The sequence below is a fragment of the Equus quagga genome, chromosome 5, assembly GCF_021613505.1.
Source record: "Equus quagga isolate Etosha38 chromosome 5, UCLA_HA_Equagga_1.0, whole genome shotgun sequence".
NCBI classification, from domain to species: Eukaryota; Metazoa; Chordata; class Mammalia; order Perissodactyla; family Equidae; genus Equus; species Equus quagga.
This window is the reverse complement of record NC_060271.1, coordinates 104,153,942-104,179,417: the sequence shown is the minus strand read 5'-3', so window position 1 is coordinate 104,179,417 and position 25,476 is coordinate 104,153,942. Positions and strand designations below refer to the sequence as shown.

At 43.4% G+C, this 25,476-nt stretch overlaps 1 protein-coding gene across 1 annotated transcript; it reads right to left on the bottom strand.

Annotated features, from left to right (window-relative positions):
• Nucleotides 1-11,223: 11,223 nt before the first annotated feature.
• Nucleotides 11,224-22,325, bottom strand: LOC124239536 (cytochrome c oxidase subunit 7A-related protein, mitochondrial). Its single transcript, XM_046661667.1, has 3 exons — nt 22,170-22,325; nt 13,377-13,508; nt 11,224-12,110 (listed from the first exon to the last, which is right to left on the bottom strand). The coding sequence occupies exons 1-3, from the start codon at nt 22,239-22,241 to the stop codon at nt 11,970-11,972; spliced, it is 345 nt and encodes a 114-aa protein (XP_046517623.1). The 5' UTR covers nt 22,242-22,325; the 3' UTR covers nt 11,224-11,969.
• Nucleotides 22,326-25,476: the final 3,151 nt, after the last annotated feature.

Genomic DNA, 25,476 nt, shown 5'->3' with positions numbered 1-25,476 from the left:
ACTTAAACATAGGGATTTGTCTGGGAGGGCGCTAAGGAAACCAAAGATGTGGCCATTTGCCCTGCTGGGAGCTATGGACAAGGCATGGGAGATTTCTCAGGTATGCCCTTGACCTAGGACCTTCGCTCCTCCCCTAATCTGATTCAATATTAGGGTCTGTTCTATGCCATGCATTCAACAGCGCTAGGGACACACACTAGTGAAAGGACACAGCCCATATATCCATGCCACTCCACAGAGTCAGCCCAGTGCCTAACCTCTGGGTGTGAGTGACACTGGTCGTCATCCTCTTTCGTGAAAACCCCATGCTCTCCTGACACCACTGGCTCCAGCTTCCTTCCTTCCCTTCTGCCCTCCCCTCCATTCCCTTCTCCTTCCCTTCCCTTCCTTCCTGTAGCAGAATATGGCACCCCAAAATATGCCACTTTGGTATATTGATTATTTTGAGCAGTAGGCACTTAAAAAACAGCCAATGCCGGGGCAGGCCGTCTGAACTCCCTTTATCTGCCTAAAGATGGAGCCTCCAAAAGGAACTCAGCTGTCACAAATCTCCTCCTGGGGAGTTTCATCAACCAGGGAAGACTGACTCTTCCCACAGGAGGAGACTGAAAGTCCACACCACACCCAGACAGACCTGGTTGCAAACTATCAGACCTCCCATCTATTCCTCCAAGGGCCCATTAATCTTCCCGAAAAATCATTTACTCTCCCTCCCCTTCCTCTATTAAGACAGTATTTAAGCCTGAATTCTAAGGTACCTCAGGGAGTGACTCATTTTCCCCTGGGTATCTCCCCTGTACACATGAAGGATACATGTTATTAAACTTCCATTTGTTTTTCTCTGGTTAATCAGTCTTTTATTACAGGTCTCAGCCAAGAACTCAGAAGAGTGGAAGGAAAATTATTTTTCCTTCCTTCACTCCATCTTCCTTCCTTTTTAAGATTTTTTTTAGGTGTAACTTACAGTAACATGTACAAACTTCAGTGTACCCGTGTGTGTGTATCCATATGAACACACCCACCCCATGGAGATCTGGAACCTTTCCAGCACTCAGCAGTCTGCCTACAGCTCCTCCCGTGAGGACTCCCTGACAAGGGGAACCTCTATTCTGACCTCAATCACCCAGATTAGTTTTGCCTGGTTTTGACTTTTATATAAACTGAAACATACAGCATGTTCTTTTGTGTCTGGCTTCCTTTGCACAACATTATGTGTGAGTTCCTTCTGTCCTTTACCCCTGTGAGTCGTAACAGGCTCTCTTCCTCTCCACCCACTCCAGAAATATTTGTTTCCCCCATCCTGTTTCCTCACTCTTACACACACTCCCTAACAATGGAACAGATGCCTACGGCTGCCACTGCCCCTGTATTCTGCTAACTCTGCAATTGTTATCTCCAGTCCAGACTCCTTGCCTCATCTCCAGACCCAAGTGTCTACTGGAATTCTTTGCCTAGAGGTCTCACAAGCAATCCATTTTTTCCAACAAAACATGCCCTGCCTTGTTTACCCCGAGTCTTGCACCTCCACTCACCCAGAAGCCAAGCTGAGTCATCCTGGGAGCACCCGAAAGCCTTCCTCACCCTTACCTCCGATGTCCAACCAACTGTCACACTGCTCATTCTGCCTTCTTAACATCCTGGGATTCATTCCTTTCCCTCTGGGCCCACTGCCACTGCTCCCCAGGCCCTCGTTATCTCTCAGCTGAACTCTCTTAACACTTAACTATGCAAATGCCTCGAGTCTTGTCCCTCTCCAATCTGTCCTCCATATTGGCACCATGGGTTCCAAAGAACAAAAAGAACACTGGATTATTCTGTGGCCATGACACACACAGACACCACACACTTATTGCTTACTGAGTAGAGTCCAAGCTCTCTTTGGCCCAGCCCCAGGAAGGTTCCTTGTGAGCTGGTCCTGAGCCTCCCTTTCAAGTCATAGGTTCTGCCATTTCTCTCTTCCCACCTCCTCTCATGTACATCCAGGATGCTTTCACACATCAGCATGCACTCATCCCTCAGGCCAAATGTCCCTCCCCACTGTATATTCCTGGAAACCACCTAAGCACACACTATGCAATTTAAACAGTGCCCCCTCTGAGCACATCTCGGCCACTCCTCCCCTCGCTTTCCTGGGCACCGGCCCTGACTCTGGACAGTTCTGTTGTACTTTGGTTGTGCTTATCATTCTGTGAGCTCCAGAGGCTAGGGACAGTGTCACCTCTCTCTGGTCTCTACTGCCCCACACAGAATCTGGCACACAGCGCCTACAGAATGAATGGTCTGTGCTGTTACTGGATTACTGATGGTGAAGATGGGGCAACTCCCCAGTATGACAGGGACACAGGGTGCCTATCCTCAGGTAACCCCAGATCTGCTCATGGAAAAGCACTGTGGGAAAGGATAACAGGGCACTTGATGGCCCTTAAGAGAAGAATGTAAAACTTGTGGGGACCAGAGACAGCCCAGCGAGCTGGGGAATCAGGAAAGAGAAGAGCCAACAAGACTTCAAGAGCCAGCTCAGAAGTGGCCATGTCGGCTAGCAGCACTAGGAAACTCCAGGCCTGAGCTGCTCTTGCTCCTGAAGCACAACTGTCTTGGCAAGTGGAGGCAGGCCGCCCCTTCTGTTTTTAACGGCATCGGGCCCAGATCCCAGACCACAGTGAGGCTCTTCTATGCCCAGAGCACAGCATGGAGCTCTGCAAAGACCAGCAAGTGTCCTCACCACACATTCACATCCCCAGGGTACACAAGTAAGGGTACAGTCAGCACCTCTGACCTCTGCCCACCAGGAGCTGAAGAAAGCAGATCTCCCCGCCCTGCCTCCTGAGTACTGGAAGCCCAGAATGGTCCGCCTTGAGGAATCCCGGGTTAGCTTAGAGATTCTTTCCTGGCTATAACACATCACATCCACAATCACTCAGGGAAATAAACAGAAAAAATATGCTGGGTGACAAAGTATAGGTAAGTCCTGGAGCAGGGAACAGTGGTGGATCCCATCATCCTCCCTGGCTCCTCCTGCTGTGGCCACTAGACAGGAGCCTGGGACTGCTGGCTCTAGCAGGACACTGAGGCTGCAGACAGGCCCAGATGAGGTCTGATTGGCAGGAGCAGGGCCACCTACACTCAAGGCATAATGGCTCAGGCAGAGCTAGGTCACGTACTGCGAAGGGCAGCACAGGCCCTCCCGACCCACAAGGCCCTCCTGGGAAGACCCTGCCTCACCTCACCTCCCCAAGAGGTCCTGGAGGCCTGCCCAAGCTGCCCTGAGCTGGGTGGGTTACCTAAACTATTGCTGATTTCCCACGGCCACAGGACACATTTTTGCAAATTATACACCTCAACCCCCCGCAGCAGTGCTCACTTACCCCAGACCTCCTGCTGCAGCCGCGCCTGCTTCCCCTGGTGCAATTCTTTCTGACACTCTACGGCTCCCGACTAAGGGAGGAATGGGCAGGCACATCAAGTTTTCCAATTTTCCAAATGACTGTTTCTTCAAGGACAAAATTCCAGAGGAGAAAAGGGAACAGACATCAAGTATAAACAAAGGCTGTTCTGTGTGACTCTAATTAGAATGACAACTAATTGAAAGCAATTTAATGTTGGTTCATGAAAGGTTAATGGAATTCATGTTTTGGAGATGCCGATTGCAACACAGACTTAGCCAGAAATACAATCTAACCTTTATTCTCTTTAACTATTCGGTCAGAATAATTTCCTGGGAGCAGGTTTAGTCTCGCAATGGTTTTAAATACCTCTGAACTTTGAAGTTGACATCAACTCAACCAGCTGCAACTCAATTTTCATATGAATCTGCTGTCTAACGTGGAGGTTTCATGGCCTAAGCAGGAGAGTTGTGGGGGAGGGGAAGGTGGCTAGAAGCCTGACAGGTATTAACCAATTCTGGAACATCCTACATCTTTCCCCCACCCTCTCTGGAGGCAAGGCACTTCTATAACCTGTGCCAGGGCCTCCCTGAGGAGAGGGGCTCGGGCTGAGCTGAGCAACCAAGCTGCCTCCTTCCTCGGCTTTTCCACAATCCCGGGGTCAGGCTCCACTCTCTCAACAACATAAGCGTCAGCCTGGTACAGCCAGACCCTGAAGTGAGCCCAGGGGCCAGGAGACCCCTGCCCAAGCGCCTCTTTCCTCCCTGCCCTCTTCCCACTTCTCTCCCTCCCCTTCGGAGTGCTGAAATGCATGAGGAGCCCTGGTGTGGCCTTCCTGTGGCTAGGTGCCCTCAGGAAACCCCCTCCTTCCGAGTCAACTTCCTAGCACTTGACCCAGGCGCCCGGTACTGGCCTGCAGTCTCAACCTGTCCTTTTCTGCTTTTGAAAACCCAGGTCCCTAATTTTGTCAGTTGTACTTTGGAGTCATACCAAGGCCCTTTTTCTCTGCTGACTGGGAGGCAACCCCACCGTTTCTGACAGCCTAGGGCAGCTTCAGCCAATTTCCATCAGAATGTGGTATTTGGAGCTGGCAAAGATTCCAATCTGGCTAGCACATGCTGGACAGTGTGAAGGGCCTGTGCTTCAGCCCTGAGGTACAGCCATGTGACCATGACAAAGCTCAGTGTCATGGACAAGGTTAGGGCAAGGAATGCATCATGTCCCAGGAGAACTGTGTCAGAACTTGAGGATAAAAATATTATCTAAAGAATGCTATTCCCAGCCACTGTGCTTGCCCAGTTTGCATTAGCATTTTGTAGCAGCTCCCTTGGAAATCGGCTCTAACAGACACTGGACCCTGAGCAAGCATCATCTGGTCTCAATCCGCCCACCCCAACAGCTCCTGCGGCAGCACAGCACCCTGTGCACCCTGAAGCCACACCAAGCTCAGAATTCCTGACTAAAGCTTATGCAAGTGATAGCTGAAGACAGCAGAGACCGCAAATGACCCATCCCACTCCTGTCCTACCTTGGGAGGTGGCTGAGCCACTCACCCCAGTTGCTCTATTCGTGTAATGAGAGCAAGGGGAGGCTGATGCTGCCATCACAACTGAGGGTCAACCAGCTACAGCCACAGTGCAACAAATTTTCCAGAACAGTAGCTGCAACCAGGCTTCCCCCCAACCATACCCACCCAGGGCCAGCCTATCTTAAGCAATCAAACCCCACCAGTCCCACGGAGCTCCCAGATCAGAACAGGGGAGAGATAACAGTGGAATTCCTCCATAACAACAGTTTCTTGGCTATATGGTTTACCAGCTCTAAGAGGTTGAGATACACCCTGAAAAGGACCTAAAAATTTTCAAGGAATTTCCTTAAATACAATCACAGTGCTTGCCTACAAAGGCAAAGGTATCTGATTCATCTCTGGGTCCCTGGCAGCTAATAGTGTGTGCTTTTGCACACTAATTAAATATCTGGAAGAAACAGAGAATTGGTGGAACTCCTTGATGAACGTGGATCAAAGGAGGCCCTGGACATCCAAGGATGATGGCCAATGAACCTGACAAGAGGAACATGAAGGACAGGACCCGCTTCTCAACCAACCCAACCTGGGCAGTCTTTGGTGCTAGATTAAAGAGTGATCCAATCCAGGATATGTACAAAATGTCAAATAAATGTGTTGAATCAATGGGACCAGTTAGTATCAGAATTACTAAGCAATCAATCATTATTGCCCCTGGTGTAACCTCTAGCTATTGAAGATTAATGGGCCAGAAAGTGAGAGGTTTCTGACAGCTTCCAAGAAAAGTCCAAAAGAGGACTTGGGGATTAGACACCTTAACCTCAGACAAGCCCAGGGAGCCTGGCCAGAGTCACACACATAAAGGGGAGGAAAAGTACATAAATCAAAGAAATCTGGCCAGTTAACAGATAGCCATTTCCAACTTTTCCTACTCTTGTGTACGCTAAAAGAATTTTGAAAATCTATGTGTACCCTTTTGCATACATAAGCTGAACATCTAAAATTTTTCCCCGTAAGTTTAAATACTTGCAAAGAGTGTAGTTTCTGGTGGCCTGTAAATATTAGCTTCAACTGTTACATCACTCTTATAAATATATCCAGTAGAATGTAAATACCATTGCAACTAGACAACTAACTTCATCTAATTAAAAATACAAATGTCTATTTAACAGTCAGAAATTTCCTCCTGAACTTTTTTTTTGAGGAAGATTAGCCCTGAGCTAACATCTGCCTTCAATCCTCCTCTTTTTGCTGAAGAAGACTGGCCCTGAGCTAACATTCGGGCCCATCTTCCTCTACTTTATACATGGGACGCCTCCCACAGCATGGCTTGCCAAGCGGTGCCATGTCTGCACCCGGGATCCGAACTGGCGAACCCCGGGCCACTGAAGCAGAATGTGTGCACTTAACCACTGCACCACCGGGCCAGCCCCTGAACTTATATTTCTATTTCACTCCTCCACCTAGAATTTTACCCCCCAAATTTTACCATAATGTGATATATTTTTAGGCTTGAAAGTCTCTTCTTAATCACAATGGAGGGGCCGACCCCATGGCTGAGTGGTTAAGTTTGCGCGCTCCACTTCAGTAGCCCAGGGTTTCGCCAGTTCGGATCCTGGGCGCAGACATGGCACCACTTGTCAGGCCATACTGAGGTGGCGTCCCACATGCCACAACTAGAAGGACCCACAACTAAAACAAATATACAACTATGTACAGGGGGGGATTTGGGGAGAAAAAGCAAAAAAAAAAAATCACACTGTAATATACTAAAATTTAAATTTTGGTTAAATTTCCTGTGATCATAAGCTCTAATGTTAAAAAATATTTTATTTTGGACCAATTACAATTATTCTTTGTACATATTTGATCAAAATGAAAGAATACAAATATTGCTAATTATTAAATATGAGCAATATTTTACTAGAAATGCATCCTAATTAGAGAGAGGAAGCTGGTTCACGGATGAATCTTGCTTACTCTTAAAATAAGACAATTTTAGTACCAATTCCATTCCTATTTTTTATTTTTACAGATAGTAAGCACTGAGAAACCTTGTTTTCACAAATAGATAGATGGGAATGGAAACTGTAATAGCAACATCTCTGAATTCTTTGAACTCCTCAGTTATACAACAGAAGTCATGCAGTGATCTATTAACAAAATTATTTTTAATCATCAACTGACAACTCAGTTGGTTCCTCCTTCAATTATGTTAAAAGCAAAGACTCAGAAAACTTATAACTTGTAAAAGGATTTGTTACCTAGTCATTAAAGTCATATTCTCAACATTACCAATATTTGGGATTATCCCCACTGCGCCCTAGAGATGGTTTTTACACTCTAGGGCAACACACCATGGTCTGACTAGCACATGTGAGGTGTTTGCCTTCCTTTCATAGAGTGAAAAAGATTATAAGGGACCCCTTAGGCAGGTGTGTTCTCAGGCAGCTCAATTTTAGTAGGTGTAATGAAAGCTGAGGACCTAAAACTTGATCCCCTCAAAACTATCCTTGCCTGGGTATCCCATGGAGTTCTCCTACCCCCAGGGGTATGGGAGCCCAGACCACTGCTGTAAAGACTAACCACATGGCCTGGAGGAGGTGAGGAGGGTGAATGTCCCTCTGTTGACAGCACCTCATCCAGACAGCACTGACAAGCAGGATGGTGCTCCTATGAGTAAACAAACCAACCTGGCAAGGGTTCAAAGTAAAGTGCTTAGAAGGAATAATCCTCTGAGAATATAGCAAAAGGTTCGGAGCCGTCAGTTAAGACCCGAGAACAAGACAGTTATCCTTCTCTGCATCCGCCCCTACGGCCTGGCGCTAAACAGGTGACTGGCCCAGTAGGGGGACACCTGACCCAAAATAGCCCAGTGATTCTCTCTCCTAAATTAGGGACTGGTTTCCAGTGGCTGGACAACCATTTCCTACCATGTGCAACAAGAAACAGAGAAAGCTGGTCCCCAGAAACAGAGAATTAAACAGCTGCACAGCCAACAGGGTGACAGAAAGGACAACCGCCTTGGTCCCAAAGCAGTCCTTGTAAGGCCCAGGTCCACCTGGGTTCTGGAAAATCCCCCTTTCTGCATTGGCTGGTTTTAATGAATTGCTGGGAACTGCAATCAGAAGAGGTTCAGCTCAGACTGGAGTCAGTAGAGGCTGTTCCTGAGGAAGCCAGCCTGATGGACTAATGACATTACGGCATTATCAAAAGTACCTGGACGTAAGTGGGCAAGGTACATGAATAGATAGTTCACAAAAAATGAAAAGATAAAAATAAATTTTAAATAAAAGAAAGATAATTCAACACCACTAATTACCATAAAAAGGCAAGTGAAACCAAAGAAATTTTTCCCTTATCAAATTGGCAAAGATGAAAAGTCTGACAATGCATTCTGCTGGCAAAGGGGAGAAGGAACCAGCAACCTCATCACAGCTAGACAGGAACGTACATCAGCATCATCTCTTTCAGTGAGGAATAGCTATTGAAATTGGAAACGCACACTCCCTTTGCCGACTACGTTTCACTTCTAGAAATTATCCTACAAATACATTCAACAATATGTAAAATGACAGGTAAAGAAGATTATACATTAACGCAGTGTTTGTAAAAGCAAAAAATTTAAAACTAAATAATCATCAAAAGGAGATTAGTTAAACTATGGTGTATTTGTAAATCAAAACACAGTGCAAAAAAATGAGGCAGAGAACAATCTCCAAACTATGAGTGTGTAGCAGGAATAAACAGTACCATTTAGGCAAAAATAAAACAGGCAGAGAAGGAAAATGCAATATACATATATGAACAGAACATACCTGAAAGTAAGCAGAGGGAACTCGGGTGAAGAAAACACAAGGTCAGCATGGAAAGCATCTTGCGTGTCAGAAAGTAAAGAAATGTTCAAAGATTGACAGGCCTGTCAATAGGACACAGAAGCCAAATCTGGGCTGAATTTGAGTACTGAAATGAATAATAACAGAGACGGTTATTACAATGAATGAGAGAATTACACTGAAACTTCTTAAAAGGGTGTTATACATCTTCACAGAAAAATGGCAAGAATGTAGAAGGAAGATAAAATAGAAAATCACTTTTTTACAACCACCTTAGTAATAAATGATTCAGTCAAAGAATCACCAATGAACACTAACGATGGGTGCAAAACTGTTGAGGACAGGATATTCCCTGTCTCAAACATCACCCCAGAAATTACTTATTAATTACAAAGGGGAAAAAGCTGGCAGACAACATCTTAAATTATCTAACTTCAAATCACCAACAATGGGACACACTGGTATCAAGTACCACCTGATACAATGATACATCACAGATGAAGAATTCCTGACAGAAATGTTTCACCTGAATCCAATCATAAGGAGACAGACAAATCCAAGTTGAAGGATGTTCTGCAAAACACTGGCATGAACTCTTCAAACAGGTCAATGTCACAAAAGACACTGACGACTGTTCTGGATAAAAGGAGACTAAAGGGACATAACTAAATGTGACATGTGATCCTTGAGTGAATCCTGGACCCAAAACAAAAACAAAAACCAACTATAACTGCTAAAGGGAAGGTAAAATGCTGCAGTGCATTTGAAAACAGTCTGGCAGTTCCTCATAAAGGTAAACATGAAGTCACCATAATGACCCAGCAATTCCACTCCTAGATATATACCCAAGAGAAATGAAAAGACACATCCACACAAAAACTTGTACACCAATGTTCACAGAAGCATTATTCGTAATAGCCAAAAAGTGGAAATAATCCAAATGTACATCAAATGATGAACAAAATGTGGTATATCTATACAGTGAAATATTATTCAGCCATAAAAAGGAATGAAGTACCAATACATACTACAACATGGGTGTGCCTCAAAATCATTTTACCAACAAGCCAGTGACAACAGATCACATATTGTACGATTATATTTAAATGAAACGTCCAGGAAAATCTACAGAGACAAAAAATAGATTAGCATTGCCTAGGGCTAGGGGGTGGAGTGGGGAAGACAAATGACTGCTAACGGGCATAGGATTTCCTCTTAGGGTAATAAAAACTTTTGGAAATTGATTGTGGCAATGGTTGTACAATTCTGAATACAGTAAAAACCAGTGAATTGTACACTTTAAATACATGAATTGTATGGTATGTGAACTACATTGCAATAAAGCTGTTATTTTAAAAAACACAACTATAAAGACATATTATTGGGATACCTGGGAAAATTGAAGTATAGACTATCTATTAGATAGTAGTACTGTTATCAAAGTTAAATTGAGTGTGAGAACTGTATTATGGTTATAAAGGAAAATGTCCCTATTCTTAGGAGATACTGGCTAAAGTATTTATGACTGAATTACCATAATTCCACAGCTTAATCTTAAATGATTCAGCAAAAACCAAATGTGTGTACAGAACAGTCACTGTGGGTGCCAGTGTTTGTGAGGGAGCAAGAAACAGTAAAGGTGGCAATATATTGATACCTGGTGATCTAAGTGATGGATATCTAGGTGTATATTGTACTACTCTTATAATCTTTCGTAGTCTGAAATTTTTCACAATAAAAACTAAGGGAGGGGCCGGCCCCATAGCCAAGTGGTTAAGTTCATGCGCGCTGCTGCGGCAGCCCAGGATTTTGCTGGTTCGGATCCTAGGCGCTGTCATGGCACCGCTCGTCAGGCCACTCTGAGGCGGCATCCCACATGCCACAACTAGAAGGACCCACAACTAAAACAGACAACTATGTACTGGGGGGATTTGGGGAGAAAAAGCAGAAAGAAAAAAAAATAGATTGGCAACAGTTGTTAGCTCAGGTGCCAATCTTTAAAAAACAAAACAAAACTAAGAAGAAATACTAGACAAGAATAAAGTTTAGACTTGTACAGACAAATAAGGGCTTCCTAGCCTGTGAGAATGATAGTGAATGTTTTCAAACACCATACTTTATCCTCAGTAAGACATCACTGTTCTTTGCTATGGCAAGACAGACCACTACTTTATATATAATAAAATTCCACCATTTTTCAGCATTAATATAGGGTATGTGAAGTCTACCAATTGTGACAGCACAGGAAATTACGTCTAAATGAATGTGTGTTACAGGCATATTTCACTAAGGAACAAGCAGGTTTCTTATAAGAAACCATATGGTAATCATCACTATGCCATTAGCCTCCTATTACCTGACTGTGAGGAACCGTCTTGTAAAGATTATCTGGTGCCTAAGTAAAAGGAAAGAAGTTCGATTTAAGACGCCTCTGGTGTTCTGAAATTATTCTGAAAGGTCATTTAAAAGGACTTCAAACTTGAGATTTTTTAATCCATGTATTTATTCCACAATCAAAATAAATCATAATTTAAAGCCATAACATTTTTAAAAGGTAAAGGGGAATTTGTGTCACAGCTGCATTAATAAAACAGACATCAGTCTAAAGTGCAACACTAAACAGGTGTTCTCTGTTCCCATGGTGGAATAAATACACAACAATTACACAAAAAACGTCACTAAAGATCTGAGATGAGGCAAATAACCCTTAGAAACAAACTGCCTGATGAATAGAGACAGGCTGCAGATAATTTCTGTTAACATTTTACTGCAAGATGGAAAAATCCCCAAGGTGACCACTAACTCAAATCCCTCAGTTTATGTGCTTGGCCTCACTTCGGTCTTCCTTCCCCGCTCACATCCAAACCTAGAAAGGCTTCAGCACCCCATGCTCAAAACCCCACTCTAAGTCCCCAAGACCCTAAGCACAGACTGCTGTTCACGAGCCTGCGTGCAACCTTCATGCAGAACCTCCCGGGGAATCAGGAGCCCAAGCTCGGAGAGCAGCAGCACTGCTTTAAACAACAGTTTTAACTGTCGAATGAGCTCTGACAGGCCATGAGCATTTCATAAACAAACCAAAATACCGTCTTAATATCTTCCTATTTTTCCTGCAAAATGTTAAGTAGACCATTCAAGTAAAAAAGAAAAATTTTACAGAAACAATGAAAAATGAAAATTCAAAGGGTTTATGCCAAAAAGCAAACCAGTCCTCTGCAGCCCAACTCATTTGTTTCTGGGCTGTGAAGCCATGTAGAGGGCGATCAGGCAGTAGATGGTCCCTCCCAGCGTCAGCGCCATGGTGGTCCGGTAAAGCATTTGGTCAGGCAGGCCTCGTTTCAGGTGGATGGGCACACCATCGGATTTCTTGAAAGCAAGAATTATCAAGGACATGGTTGATAAGAAAAAGATTTTACAATTTAGGCTAATCAAGAACAAATGTCTCTACTTTATATAACTAATCCATCAACACACTGCAGTGGGAAAAGCCCTAATCCATTAGCATGCTAACTGAAATATTGGTGTATTTTCTTATAAATGTAGCTAAAGTGTCTAAGTCCAAAGTCATTCAACATGCAGCCTCAGGAACATGCATGCAACAAATTGCAAATTTCTAAGGAATTTATCATATATTGCTTAACTAGGAAAGCAGCACTGGTGAATGTTTTTGAAAGGCAAAGGTAATCAGCAGCTAAACAAAGAATTATAGGCACGAGAAAGGCTCCACACTTAGTTCTTCATCTAGTTTGACTTGTGAGCATTAGCGGATGAAGTCTGAGCATACTAGGTCAATTAATAGGTTCAAGTCCATTTTGTATTCAACTGCCTTCTTTTCATTAGGCTGTTAAATCTCCGTTTAATAATGAGCCTATATAAAACGTTTAATCCATTATTTCGCCCAGTCTCCAAAATCCCTGCCCACCACAACTCAAGATCCCAAATGCCCGTTCAAGTCTTACTTATCAGATAAAAGGGATTAAACTGATCAAAAGTTCCCAAGCTGCTCCTGACTCTGGACAAATTTTTCAGGAGGGGGAAGCTACCTTCCAGCAACAGCATAACAGGCGCTGCCAACTCCCCTGGTGCCTGAGATGTATGTAGTCAGGTCACCAACCTCTCAATTATCTGTATGCAGATTAATGTTAATACTATTTTAAAATCCAATTCTGGCTTCTCTCGGTTGATCAGCAAACCCGAGAGAGCCTCCTACTCTACTAGCAACAGCTCAGTGAATTTTAATATCAAGCAAGCAAAAAACAATTACAAGAAAACTTGTTGCCAAAAGTCACTGCATGCGTTATGAAGCCAAACACATACTGGATTACTCAGTGTTATTATTCATTACACATGCTATTGCTTCCTCCATCCAATGGATGATCAATAACTATATATGCAATCTGAAAACCTGCATACCCTTAAATGCTGATGAGGAAACTCATCACCCCCTCTCCTTTTATCAGTTTCTACTTACATAAAGTTCTACTAGTTTGTGGCTCAAACTAAAATCAAGAGAATTCTATGTAAGGAAAAAGGGAAAGTGAGTAGTAAACTAGATTAAGACTCAGTTTCATAAGGTTTTTTTTAAGCCTACTTATTTCACAAGCTTCTCTGTTCTAGACTGTCTTCTCTCACCTGGAACAACCTCTGCAGCTCTGGAACTTTGTTTCTCCCAGCATAATCATATGCAGTAGAATCAGAAGTCAGTTTAGTTGGTGTGGCAAATATGATAGGCGGTGCTTCTGTGGAAACTAGAGGCTTTAATCCCTGGAGGAAAAAAGGAAAATGTTAAGTTGAAAGTATGTCTGCGCATCTGAACAAAGCTTTCAAGGAGCAGGCTGTCTGGAATAGTGGAAGCAGTCATTCAACCAGACAAGAGGGAAGGAAAGTCTCTCCGACTCTGCATTACAAGGGCTTTCAGTTTAAGGCTTAGTCCTTAAACCTTCAACAAAACTCCCTCGTCCACCTTCCCAGAGCAAACTCCATCAAGAAGAACTCCCCACCATGAAGACAAGGGAGAGGAGGAGAGGGCGAAAGGAGCAAACAACAAAGGCCTAATCTGAGCTTCCAGAAATACCTATTGTGTCTACCTTCTTATCAAACGAGTAAAACATTTATAATCTGTATGAACTATTGGTTAGATTTCAAAAGAGACCTGGCTGTCCCTCTTCTCCTCTGGGTGAGATGATGTCCTAACATGGAATCTCTAACCCCAGAGTGAACTTCAGAAACTTTCCAAACACAGAGTTAAGAAATATCTCAATGCGGAAGAGCCTGTAATGGTAAGAGGCCTGTCTTTCAGGACCAGAAAACAAAAAACAAAAAAATTATGGTAGAGCAACTGAACTTTCCAGCATTAACAAGCCTGTAAGTGAATGAACATACAGAGTATAAATAAAAAGGAAACTTCAGTGTTCTCATCTGTGATGTGTGTGTGAGAGTACACACGTATTACACACACAAAGTACCTACTGCTGAAAGGACAGCATGAAATAATAAATATGTGCCTATAGCAGTGTCTAGCACACAGCAGGCACTCAATACATACAAACTGAATGAGACATGGGGGTTAACATAGGTTTACTATCTGCAGCTCCCTCAGCCACATGGATAAAAGAAAGACAAACACATAGGCTTAAAAAGAACCTAAGAGGGGAGAAAAATGAAGCACTAATACAAGCTACAACATGGATGAACCCTGAAACATCATGGTGAGTAAAACAAGTCAGTCACGAAAGACCACATATATGATCGCATTCATATGAAAGTCCAGAATAGGGAAATCTACAGAGACAGAGAGTAGATTAGTGGTTGCTTAGGGCTGGGGGGTGTAGAACAGAGAGTGATAGCTGTGAGACATGAGTTTCTTCTTGAGGAGATGAAAATGCTTTAAAATTAATGTAGTGATGGTTGCACATTATCTGTGAATACACTAAAAACCAGTGAAGTGATCATTTTATTTTATTAAGATTATTATTTTTTGGTGAGGAAGATTGGCCCTGAGCTAACATTTGTTGCCAACCTTCCTCTTTTTGCTTGAGAAAGATTGTCCCTGAGCTAACATCTGTGCCAGTCTTCCTGTATTTTTTGTATGTGAATTGCCACCACAGCATGGCTGACACACGGTGTAGGTCTATGCCCAGGATCCAAAACCACAAACCCCAGGCCACCAAAGCTGAGCTTGCAAACTCAACCACTATGCCACCAGGCCAGTCACTGAAGCGTACACTTTAAATGAGTGAATGTATGGTTTGGAATTATATCTCAATAATGCTATTTTTCTAAAAAAAGGAAGGTAAAGGAACTCTGGTTTTCTATCTGAAGGAGTAAACCTACAGTGGCAGACATATAGACGGTTCTCCAAAATAACCCGCAGATTAAAATAAGGAGCTGAGAATTACAAACCAATAAAATCACATCCTTTTATATCAAATTCTACCTAGGAAGAATAAAATTTTAAAGTTAGAAAGCAGAGTTCAAGTCCAGCCTTTTCTATTTTACAGATGGAAACGGAAATCCTTTGCCTAAATTAACATAGTCATCAGACCCCTGGTTCTTGATCTCTTCAAAGAAATATAAATTTACCTATAACAAGACCTATTCTAAAGACACACATTGAAAACCTCAATGTTACTCCCAGCAGGCAAGGCATTAGTATCAAAAAGGCAACAAAAAAGTATTAAAGTAAACTTGGCTTCTATTTCTTCTGACCTAGTCCAGTAAATGGGAATGAATCATGGCCTTTTTTCTGTACTGCATTCACTCATTAGACATATTTTATTGAGCACTTACTCTACAGTGAAAATACATAATGAATAAGACAGATAAAATCTCTGCCATTATGGATATTAGTGTTACAGAATAACAGCAGCTAATATCAACTGAGCCCTTGTGATGCGTCCAGCACCATGTTAAGCATTTCACAAGCACCATCACATTTAATCCTGACAGCAACCCTTGGGAGATGTTACTATTCCCTTTTTACAGAGGAGAAACTGGATCAGAGAAGGAAACTAGCCTGAGATCATAGAGCAAAAAGACAGAGCCACATCTCGAAACTCCAGCCTCTCTAAAGTGCAGAGCCCTGGCTTTTAAGTATTCCACTCCTGCACCCACCACCGCCTCTCAACTACTGCTTAAAAACAACCACCCACGTAAAGAGAAAGTTTGGTCAGTAAGCTATTAGCCTACATTTGATATAAAACACACCCAGAGACTCAGGAGTCAGAGATGGGAAGAGGGGCCCTAACCACTAGATAACAAAGTTAAAATGGATCTCTCTTTGAATTGGAGAATTTTAGACACTCCCTTAATCATTCTGTGAGCTCTCTGTATTTTCTGCTAATGATCATTTCCCCTTGAATCGAAAAATTAAAAAACCCTTCCTACCAAGCATCTCCAAAAATGGTTTGAAATTAAATTCATGTTTTGACAGGACTAACGTGAGAGCATTTTTAGACAGGATTACACATAATTACTTTGTGCATGTTCACCCAGCAAGTGATTCAAAACTACAGCAAAGTTTTTGAACAATATCATCTGAAAACAGGAGTATCAACCATTTTAACAGTTTTAAATAATTCCATATTTCTGTTATAATATTGTAAAAGTTTACAATATAAAATTTTTAAGTTACCTATAATCCCATTATCTTGTCTCATCAATTGTTATGAATTATATATTCTCTTCCAATCTTTTTCCACAGGTATATTTTAATATCTTTATAGTCATAGTGTAAAAATTCTACATTCTGCTTTTTTCATTTATAATAAGCATTTTTTTCAGATTCCTACACAATCTTCATAACTAAATTTACTCTTCACATTAACCCTGTGAATGAGATATGAGTCCATCTTACAGATGATTAAAACAAAGTGTAGAAATTCCCTAAGGAAGATGAGATTCAAACCCACTTGTTTTTATTACAATAATTCAGCTGTCCTGGCCCCACAGGTAAAAGGAATGGATACGGTGGTAAGGCACTTCACCTACCCATCATTAAACCTCCTAACAATTTAAGAGCAGTCCATAGTTCCAATGTTTCAAGGTAGCTAGACAGGACTAGCACCAGGGTTCTCAACAGTGGACTTGACCAGGAAACTGTATTTACAGGAAAGGATCTAGAGCAAATCCCTTCACCTATGCCTCCTTCAGGGCTGCAGTTGCCCCAACCTAGAAGAATTATGAGCCTCAAATATGTCTCTCCCCATCTCAATAAATGACAACGCCATCATTCCAGGTATTCAGGTCAAAAACCTTGGAATTATATTTAATACCTCTCACTCACAAATTTGCAAATCCTTTTGACTCTATCTTCAAAATATATTCACAATCTGACCACTTCTCACTCATCTTCACCAATCCGCACTCTGGTAGAGACCCCTGGATTTTTACAACAGCCTCCTAACTGGTCAGCCTGCTTCCACCCTTGCTGCCCTGCAGTCTACTCTTAATGCAGCAACCAGTGACAGTGTTAAAACAGAGGATGTCACTACTCAGCTCAAACCCTCCCAAAGGCCTTCTATCTCACTGAGCACAACCCAAAATTCTTACAATGGCTTCCAGGGCGCTACAAGATGCACCCCTCAAATCCTGCCCCCCTTACATCATCTCCTTTCTCTGCCCCAGCCCAATGGACTAGCCCCTTAAAACTCCCAGGCACCAGGGCATGTTCCCTCTGCCTAGAATGCTCTTCTCCAGGTATCCACCTGACTGGCACCCTCACTTCCTTAAGGTCTTCGCACATGTCACCTTCTCAGTAAGACTCACCCTTACTACCCTTTTTTTTTTTTTGAGGAAGATTAGCTCTGAGCTAACTACTGCCAGTCCTCCTCTTTTTTTGCTGAGGAAGCCTGGCCCTGAGCTAACATCGTGCCCATCTTCCTCTACTTTATACGTGGGACGCCTACCACAGCATGGTGTGCCAAGCGGTGCCATGTCCGCACCCAGGATCCGAACCGGTGAACCCCAGGCCGCTGAGAAGCAGAACGTGGGAACTTAACTGCTGCGCAAGCGGGCCGGCCCCTACCCTTTTTAAAACTGCATGTCCTCTTCCTTACATTGCTAACAATCTATCCCCCTTTCCTGCTTTATTTTTCTCCACAGCACTTATCACTATCAAACATACTATAATCTACTTCGTTTACTGTCTCTCCCCCTACTGCAATGGAAGCCCCAAGAGGGCAGGATTTTGGCATGTTTTGTTCACTGCTCTTATTTCCCAAGACTTAGAAAAGCCACTGGCATAGAGAGCACATCCAGAAAATACCTGTTGAATGTATAAATAAGCTCAGGAAGTCAACAGGTTCACCACAAATGCAGACTTGCATATTTCAGAACCAAAGTCACGTAAATCAGCACTTGATGGCAGAGCCTCCCATACCTCCCAAAGCAACAAAAAGACAAGTGAAAGCTGTTCTTAAAATAACTGGACTGCAGACCAAGTAGAAATCACAAGTTTTGCTTTTTATATTGAACCTCCTAGCTGTTTACACAATCTCTACCCCTACGATTGATTAAGAGCCATTCAACCACAACCACACTTAGTAGTTGAGTTCTTCCTAGTCTCTCTTAGTTGCTCCAAATTTTTAAAGAGAAAAGTAAAGATGATTTTTTCCCCTCAAAGTTGACTGGCCCAAAGTTTTCCTTTTCTTCTACCTTTTAGGTGTCAGAGGAGGAAGGAGGATGGAGAAATAACAGAATTATCCAAAAGCTTTTTAATCTTCGATAGAAATCTATGAACTCTTTCACTCTGATTTTGGACTACAAACAAGCTTCAATCCTCAGTGACTCAAGTTCTTCATTTCTAACTGCCTGCTAAGTATCACCACCTCTGTGCTTCCCTGACACCTCACACTCTGCACATCCAAAATTCATCCAGTTTCTCACAAGCCTAGTCAGGAGTTCCCCGTTTCTGTGGAAAGCACCACCATCCCCCATTACCCAGTCATCTCGGTGCCCTCCTTCCTCATCTTCAAGATCCCCCTCATCAGGCATTAAGTCCTTATCTCCCAGACCTCTGACACTTTCTCCATTCCTACGCAGAAGACCCTGAACTACCTTATTAGTATAACAGGCATCCTTGGCACTGCTCTCTTCCAGTCAGATTATCTTTTGCAAGCATAGCTCTAGGGGGCCGGCCCCGTGGCTGAGTGGTTAAGTGCATGCATTCTGCTTTGGCAGCCCGGGGTTCGCCAGTCTGGATACTGGGTGCAGACCTACTCAGTGCTCATCAAGCCACGCTGTGGCAGCATCCCACAAACTAGAATGACTTGCAATTAGGATATACAACTATGTACTGGGGCTATGGGGAGGGGAAAAAAAAAAGAGAAACACTGGCAACAGATGTTAGCTCAGGTCCAATCTTCCTCACCAAAAAGCATACCTTAAAAAAAACTAAAAAGCACAGCATACTGCTCCTCCATCACAAACCTTCCAGGAAACTAAAGGTAAGAAGCATGCCCTTGTTTCAAGACACGACTGTCCTTGTTCTGGACAAGACTCTACCACAACTCTGTGCATCAAGTTGCTTTGCCAATTCCTACTCATTTCTCACAAAATTAGGTCCTACCATCCTAAGCCCTTCATGATCTACCACTATCTACCACAGCCAAAGGTACCTACTCAACAATTCCCTGGCAGCCCCCCTCCCCTCCCTCACTCTCACATTTCCCCTTACCCAGCTACAATATCAGTCTGTCATCTTAACAAGGAGAGGAATTGCTGGGTCATATGGTAAAAATATGTTTCACTTTCTAAGAAACTGCCAAACCATTTCCAAAGTGGCTGCAGCATTTTACATTCCCACCAGCAATGTAAGTAGGGTTCCAGGTTCTCCACATTCTCACCAATACCTGTTGTCTTTTTTATTTTAGCAGGTGTGAAGCGGTATCTCACTGCGGTTTTGATTTGTATTTCCCTAATGCCTAATGATGTTGAGCATCTTTTCATGTGCTTATTGGCCTCAATTTATTTTTGACACGGGACACAGAAAAGTAAGGAAAACACTTTTCCATCAACTACTGGAAAATGCCCTCCCCACAATTACTTTCCATCAAGTTGATTTATAAACCTCCACCTATACTATCATTAGAGAACCAGCTTTTCCATATCAGGTTATTCAATGCACATTAGGTTAGTGACTGTACATAACACTGAAAGTCACAAATATCTACATTTTACAGTGTGCTAACGTTTCAAAGAAAGGAAAATCTGAAGTACTTCTAATTACCAAAGTCAGAATACCTGGTTTTGTGGATGCCTATCAAGACCACTCTGAGATCTGTAATTCATATAAAGCCTACACAACATCACTTCTTTCAACATAACCTAAGAAATCCTTAAGTACTAAGAAGTTCAAATTCTCAAGAGAAACACAATTTAAAAGGTGCTAGAAATCTGAAGGTCCTAGTTGTACCAAATGCATCTCAGGATAATCTCTGTGTTGAGTGCCAGTTTAATTTCAATATGTGTTAGTTTTAGTCTAAAACTTCACTTTTTCCTTACTAGGTAACAAAACCTAAATCATGCTAAGACCTATTAAAAGAACATCTACAACCACCAACAGAATAGATCAATTGTGGTATATTCATACAATGAAACCCTACATAGCAATAAAAGGAACTATTAATACGTGTAACATGAATGAACTACAAAAATACTGAGGAAAAAAAGCCTTACACAAGAGTACTGTGTGGTTCCACTTATATGAAATTCAAAAATATGCAAAACTATCTATTTATATTGATAAAAATCAGTATAGCAAGGTGGACAGGGATTGACAGGGCAAGAGTAAGAGGGAACTTCCCAAGAATAATGTGATGCTCTATATATTAATAAAGGTGTGGGTGGCACAGCGTGTACATTTGTCAAACTCATCAAACTGTAACATTTAAGACCCATGCACTGAAAATACACTTTCTTTATAGTAGAAGCACATATGATAGAAATGGCTATTTTTCTATAATCTGTAAAAGAAATCATTGTTGAAATTCCCTCTTTAAACCCCGTTACAAATTTGGTTTCAGTGACACCACGCTGGTTTCCCTTCTAGTCCTGGATTGTTCTTCTGATAAGTTCTCCTCCTCTACCCTCCCATGTTTCTGGGTCTTATCATATGCCCACCTTTCTTCCTGATATCCTCCCCATCACAGATTCTACCACCACCTATGGGCTGCAGCCATCCCGATCTATTAAACTCCTTATTCATAAATCTAGCTGCTACCACACATGACATATCACAGGCTCAAAACTTATAAACCTGGACCGTTCCTCCCGATCACCACAGCCCCCAAAAACTTGCTCTTCTTGCCCTCTCTATCCTAGTTAACAGCAATCTAATCGCAGACTGAAATCATTCTTAAACATCCTCCCCCTTGGGCAAGTTGCAGTGACCCACCGAAAAAGGAGGAGGTAACAATAATGGAGCATCCTTTACACTCCACCTGGGCCCCTTACTATTCCAGTTCGGTTTTCCAACTGCATTCAACCCTTCCCACACTACTCTATGAGAAGGAATTAATACGATTGTATCTCAGACTCAGCTTCTGGAGAATAGCTAACACTTATCCAGCACCAACTACCTGCGAAGGCGTGCTAGTCACCTGACACACACCTCATTTAATCTGTACTAAAGCTGCCCTAGATGAAACTGAGCTCACAATAAGTTGACTTGGTCAAGATCATAAAATTAAAGCAGCAAAGCCAGGACTTGAGCCCATACTAAGAGTCTAGGACTCTCAAGTACCTCATCTCTACACCACAAGCTCAAGAGTGGAACGCCAATTAGCAAAATCTGAGTGAAATCGGAATACTTTTCAGACCACTCAAATAATGCGCATCCTTCAACCATTCTAAAGTTGGGAAAGCGTAAGCTCGTTGCAGGTAACTGCCCAGGTTCATCTGGGTATCTCAACGCACCGTTAAGTCTCCTAATTCTGATCATACAGCCCCTCCCGCCCCTAAGACTTTCCTTCGGTACTGTCATCCTAGCTCTCCAATCTCGTGCTCGGATGAGGCTGCCGTCTGGGCTGCGGCAGAGGGGTAACAATGGGAGACTGAGGAGACCGAAAGCCGGACCTCCTTACAAAGCAGAGGGGCGAAATTCGGACTCCACCGGGTCACATTCTGGGCCCCGCCGATAGCACGAGCCACCCCACGACCCACAGGCAACGACCCCGGGGGTCACCTTGACCCCTGCTGAGTGCCAGGCCCAACTTCCGCGCCGGGCCAGCCCCACCGGGGGAGCAGCTACGGAATGAGGAGCCTCCATGGCCGCGGCAAATGGGTGCGTAGAAGCGCCGGGAGGTGCAGGGCGAACTAAATCGAACCACAAACATAAACCTCGCCCGCCTCCGGCGCCGCGACTGCCTAGCGCAGAAGCTCGGGCCGCCACTTCTCTTGTCCGAGCCGGCGCGGCGCTACCCGTACCTGGGGGCTATAGGCCTCGGAAGCCCATGCTCCCGCCAACTTCTGCGTGAAGCCACTAAACTTGTAATACATGACGCCCGGTCTCCGGCTTCTAGCGGCCGCTGCCTGCGCGACCGCTCAGGAGAAGGACCCTGCCTCCTCGGCTGTCCTCCCAAGGCTCAGTCCAAGGACCCTGCGCCAGCAGACGGGCTGCCCGGAGAGCGCCTAATTTAAAACATGCTCGCTTAAGTCACATAAGGGAAGGAGAAGCCGGGAACTAAGGACAAAGAAAGGCGAAAACAGCTATAGGAGAGCTCAGAAAGCCGCTGTATCGGGGTCTGTAGAAAACACGAGGTTCTCTCTTCCCTCCCATTTAGATTCGGGCAATACTAAGGCACCTTAAGAAATACGCAAGCGCCCGGCGAAGGAAGCCAGAGGCTGAGGGACTCGGCGGGGTCGAGTGGGGCGGACTCTGGGCGGGGCCGGGCCTGGGACGAGAGGGGCGGGGCTGGAGCGAGGCGGGCGGGGCTGCGCGGGATGAGAGCTCCCCATCAGGCGGGGAGAACTAGTGATTCGCCGAGCTTAACTTGCTCCTACTGTCATTTTTTGCCTCCCCTACCTCGGTCACCTCGTGAAGCACCACGCTGTTACTCCGTCGGTCCAGGAGCCTGGACCTGTCCGCCGGGCTTCTCCTGCAACCTGGGAGGAGAAAGCAAATAAGAAAATGTGGAAGCCACCTACTGAGATCTATTTAGTATCAAGGGCTATTAGGGGTTTCGCCCCAATAATATAAAGATAGCCTCCTGGGCTTCGGGGCAAAAGAAATACATAGTGATCTAAACTTCAGGCACCAGGACGTAAATTTTGCAGTTTCTCAGAACTGATTTTTACTCTTACCTGAGTTTTATGGGAACTGGTTACTCATCCTTTTCCTGGCGTCTGCCCTTTGAGATGAATGAGGTGGGGAGTGGAAGGGAGGTGGACTAGAAATACTTGAAAAATTTGGACCTTGGGCCTGAAAGATCCAGGACTACCACTTTCACTTCCGGTAGTAGTCAATTCAGTTCAACTTAAAGATGTTTTTTAAGCCTCCACTATGTGCAAGGTACTGCATAAAAGGAGTATACTGGTTTCCTACCTCCAGGGATGGAGCAAGGCTTTTCTTAGCTTTATCATCTAACTAGAGGTTTTCACAAGCATATTATGGATGCATTTATAGTGCATTTATGAAAGGCTGTGGCAAACTGATAGGTGATACTACCCTTTATATAACATTTTCCTTAAATAAACTCATTTAATCTTTTTTTTTTTCATCTAATCTTGACAACAATCCTATAAGGCAGGTGCTATTCTCATCTCCATCTTACAGCACAGGAAAGTAAGGCCCATAAAAGTTAAGTAGCTTGCCCAGGTCAGCTATTAGTTAGTGGCAGAGCTGGTCAACTGGCTCGAAAGTCTGTACTCTTAAGCACTACATTATAGATAAATAGATATAAATCCATTCTGAGAAGAGGACTATGAAGGCTGAGGAATTCAGACCTAGGGTGTACACCAGCATCTTGACTTTGGCAGGTGTACGCCCAAGAGCCCCAGGTGTTCAGCCCTGCTGATGCGATGAAGAGCAAAGGCTTCAGCACATTCATCCGCTCAGTCAATCCAAAATTGCTGCTTTTAGAAAGCAACATTGTGATATAATGGAAAGAACATGCGATTTGAGTTCCAGTCACAATTTTTTCAAGGCTGAGTGATTTGCAACTATTCATTTCCATTTTCTGAGCCTCATTTGCCTCTTCTGTAAAGTAGGAATCATCATACTAATATCTTCCCTCACTAGTGTTCTGAGAATCAACAGTTCAGTAAGTTATAAAGCTTGCACAAATGTTAAGTTGCTGATCTTACCTTTGAATCATTTTACTTTTCCATAGTTCTTGGCTATATATAAGAATCTTAGTTAATTTTTCCTGCTTACTCTAATTTAAATTAATTAAATCAATTGATTGACTTTGTTTTTAAAATGCTGAAATCGCTTGTAGCAAGAAAGAGGAATGAGCCTGCCAGCTAATATTGAGTGGAAGGAAAGGTCTTTCATAGAGTTTAGATTGAAAAGAGAAATTAAATGATTTAGGACAGCTCCCTGTCTCCATCCCACTCTCTTTTGGACGTATATTGGAAGAAGAAAGTAGAGAACATTCCCCAACTTTTAGCAGCACTAAGGTGTACTAGCTCCTTGAAGTAGAAAGGTGCCTGTCAACACTGGTTACTTTCTTAAAGTTCCTGCCATCTGATTTTAGATCCTGCAAGACATAAATTAAGAATCCTGAAAATGTTACAACAGCCAGGCTGTTCAGTGGGAGATAAAATGTCAGTACCAGAGTGTGGGTTGGGATGTCACATGGAGTGGCTGATCACAGGAAGATTTTGTCTCATCTCCCAAATAAAACACAGCATCCTCTGACAGCACTAAAGCACCCTATTCTCATTCTTATTTGCATATCCCACCCAGCATCAAAGCATGATCTTTCTTTATATCATGATCCCTTCAGGTTGTTCCCTGGATCCTATTCTGAGGAGAAGTGACCACGATTCACAGTGCAGGGAAGCCTGTCAACCGCCAAGTGATTTGAGTGAGTGCAAATTCCAGTCTGGCTCCTGGTGAATCAGATGCTGCTGCTCCTCCATTTGTGAGGACTGTGTGTTAATGGTCTCTGGCAAGCCGCTCTGTGAAAGCACCGGGGAATGGATGGAAGACCAATATAAATTGAAATTGGGTTGTACTGAATATAGGTAGGAACTGCCTCCTTGTGAAATAGTTCTTAATTTTTTCAATTCTCCAATTTTCTGAGAATTGACTTTTTAAAAATTGACGCTTTGTGGGTCTGGCCGGGTTAAAGTGTGTAGGCCCTGTAGTAGTTGAGATCATTGTGGGTTTCTCTTTTTGATCCCTTCAATCCTTCTCTATCTTCAGGAAGCTTCATATACCACCTGGCTTTGGTGTCACCAGTTGGGAGCAGAAATATGAGTAACGAACATTTATTCCAGGCTGATTTACCATGGGGAGGGCATCTCCGGGATACAGGCCTCCAGGAAGCCCTGACTTCCCCCCACTTTACTGTTTCTTTGCTGCCAAATCTTCAAACTGAAGAATGTTTCTAACCTGGGGAAGCATGTTTGTGCACATGGATTTTGCTCATTCTCAGTTTCCCGTGATGGAAAATGGACTATAATAGGATTATGTTACAGTGCAGTGTTATCTTTTTCATTGTTGCTTGTGCCAACCCTCTCTTTGGCAGGAAAGAAGACAGAGGGAAAACATTTCCCAACATTGAAA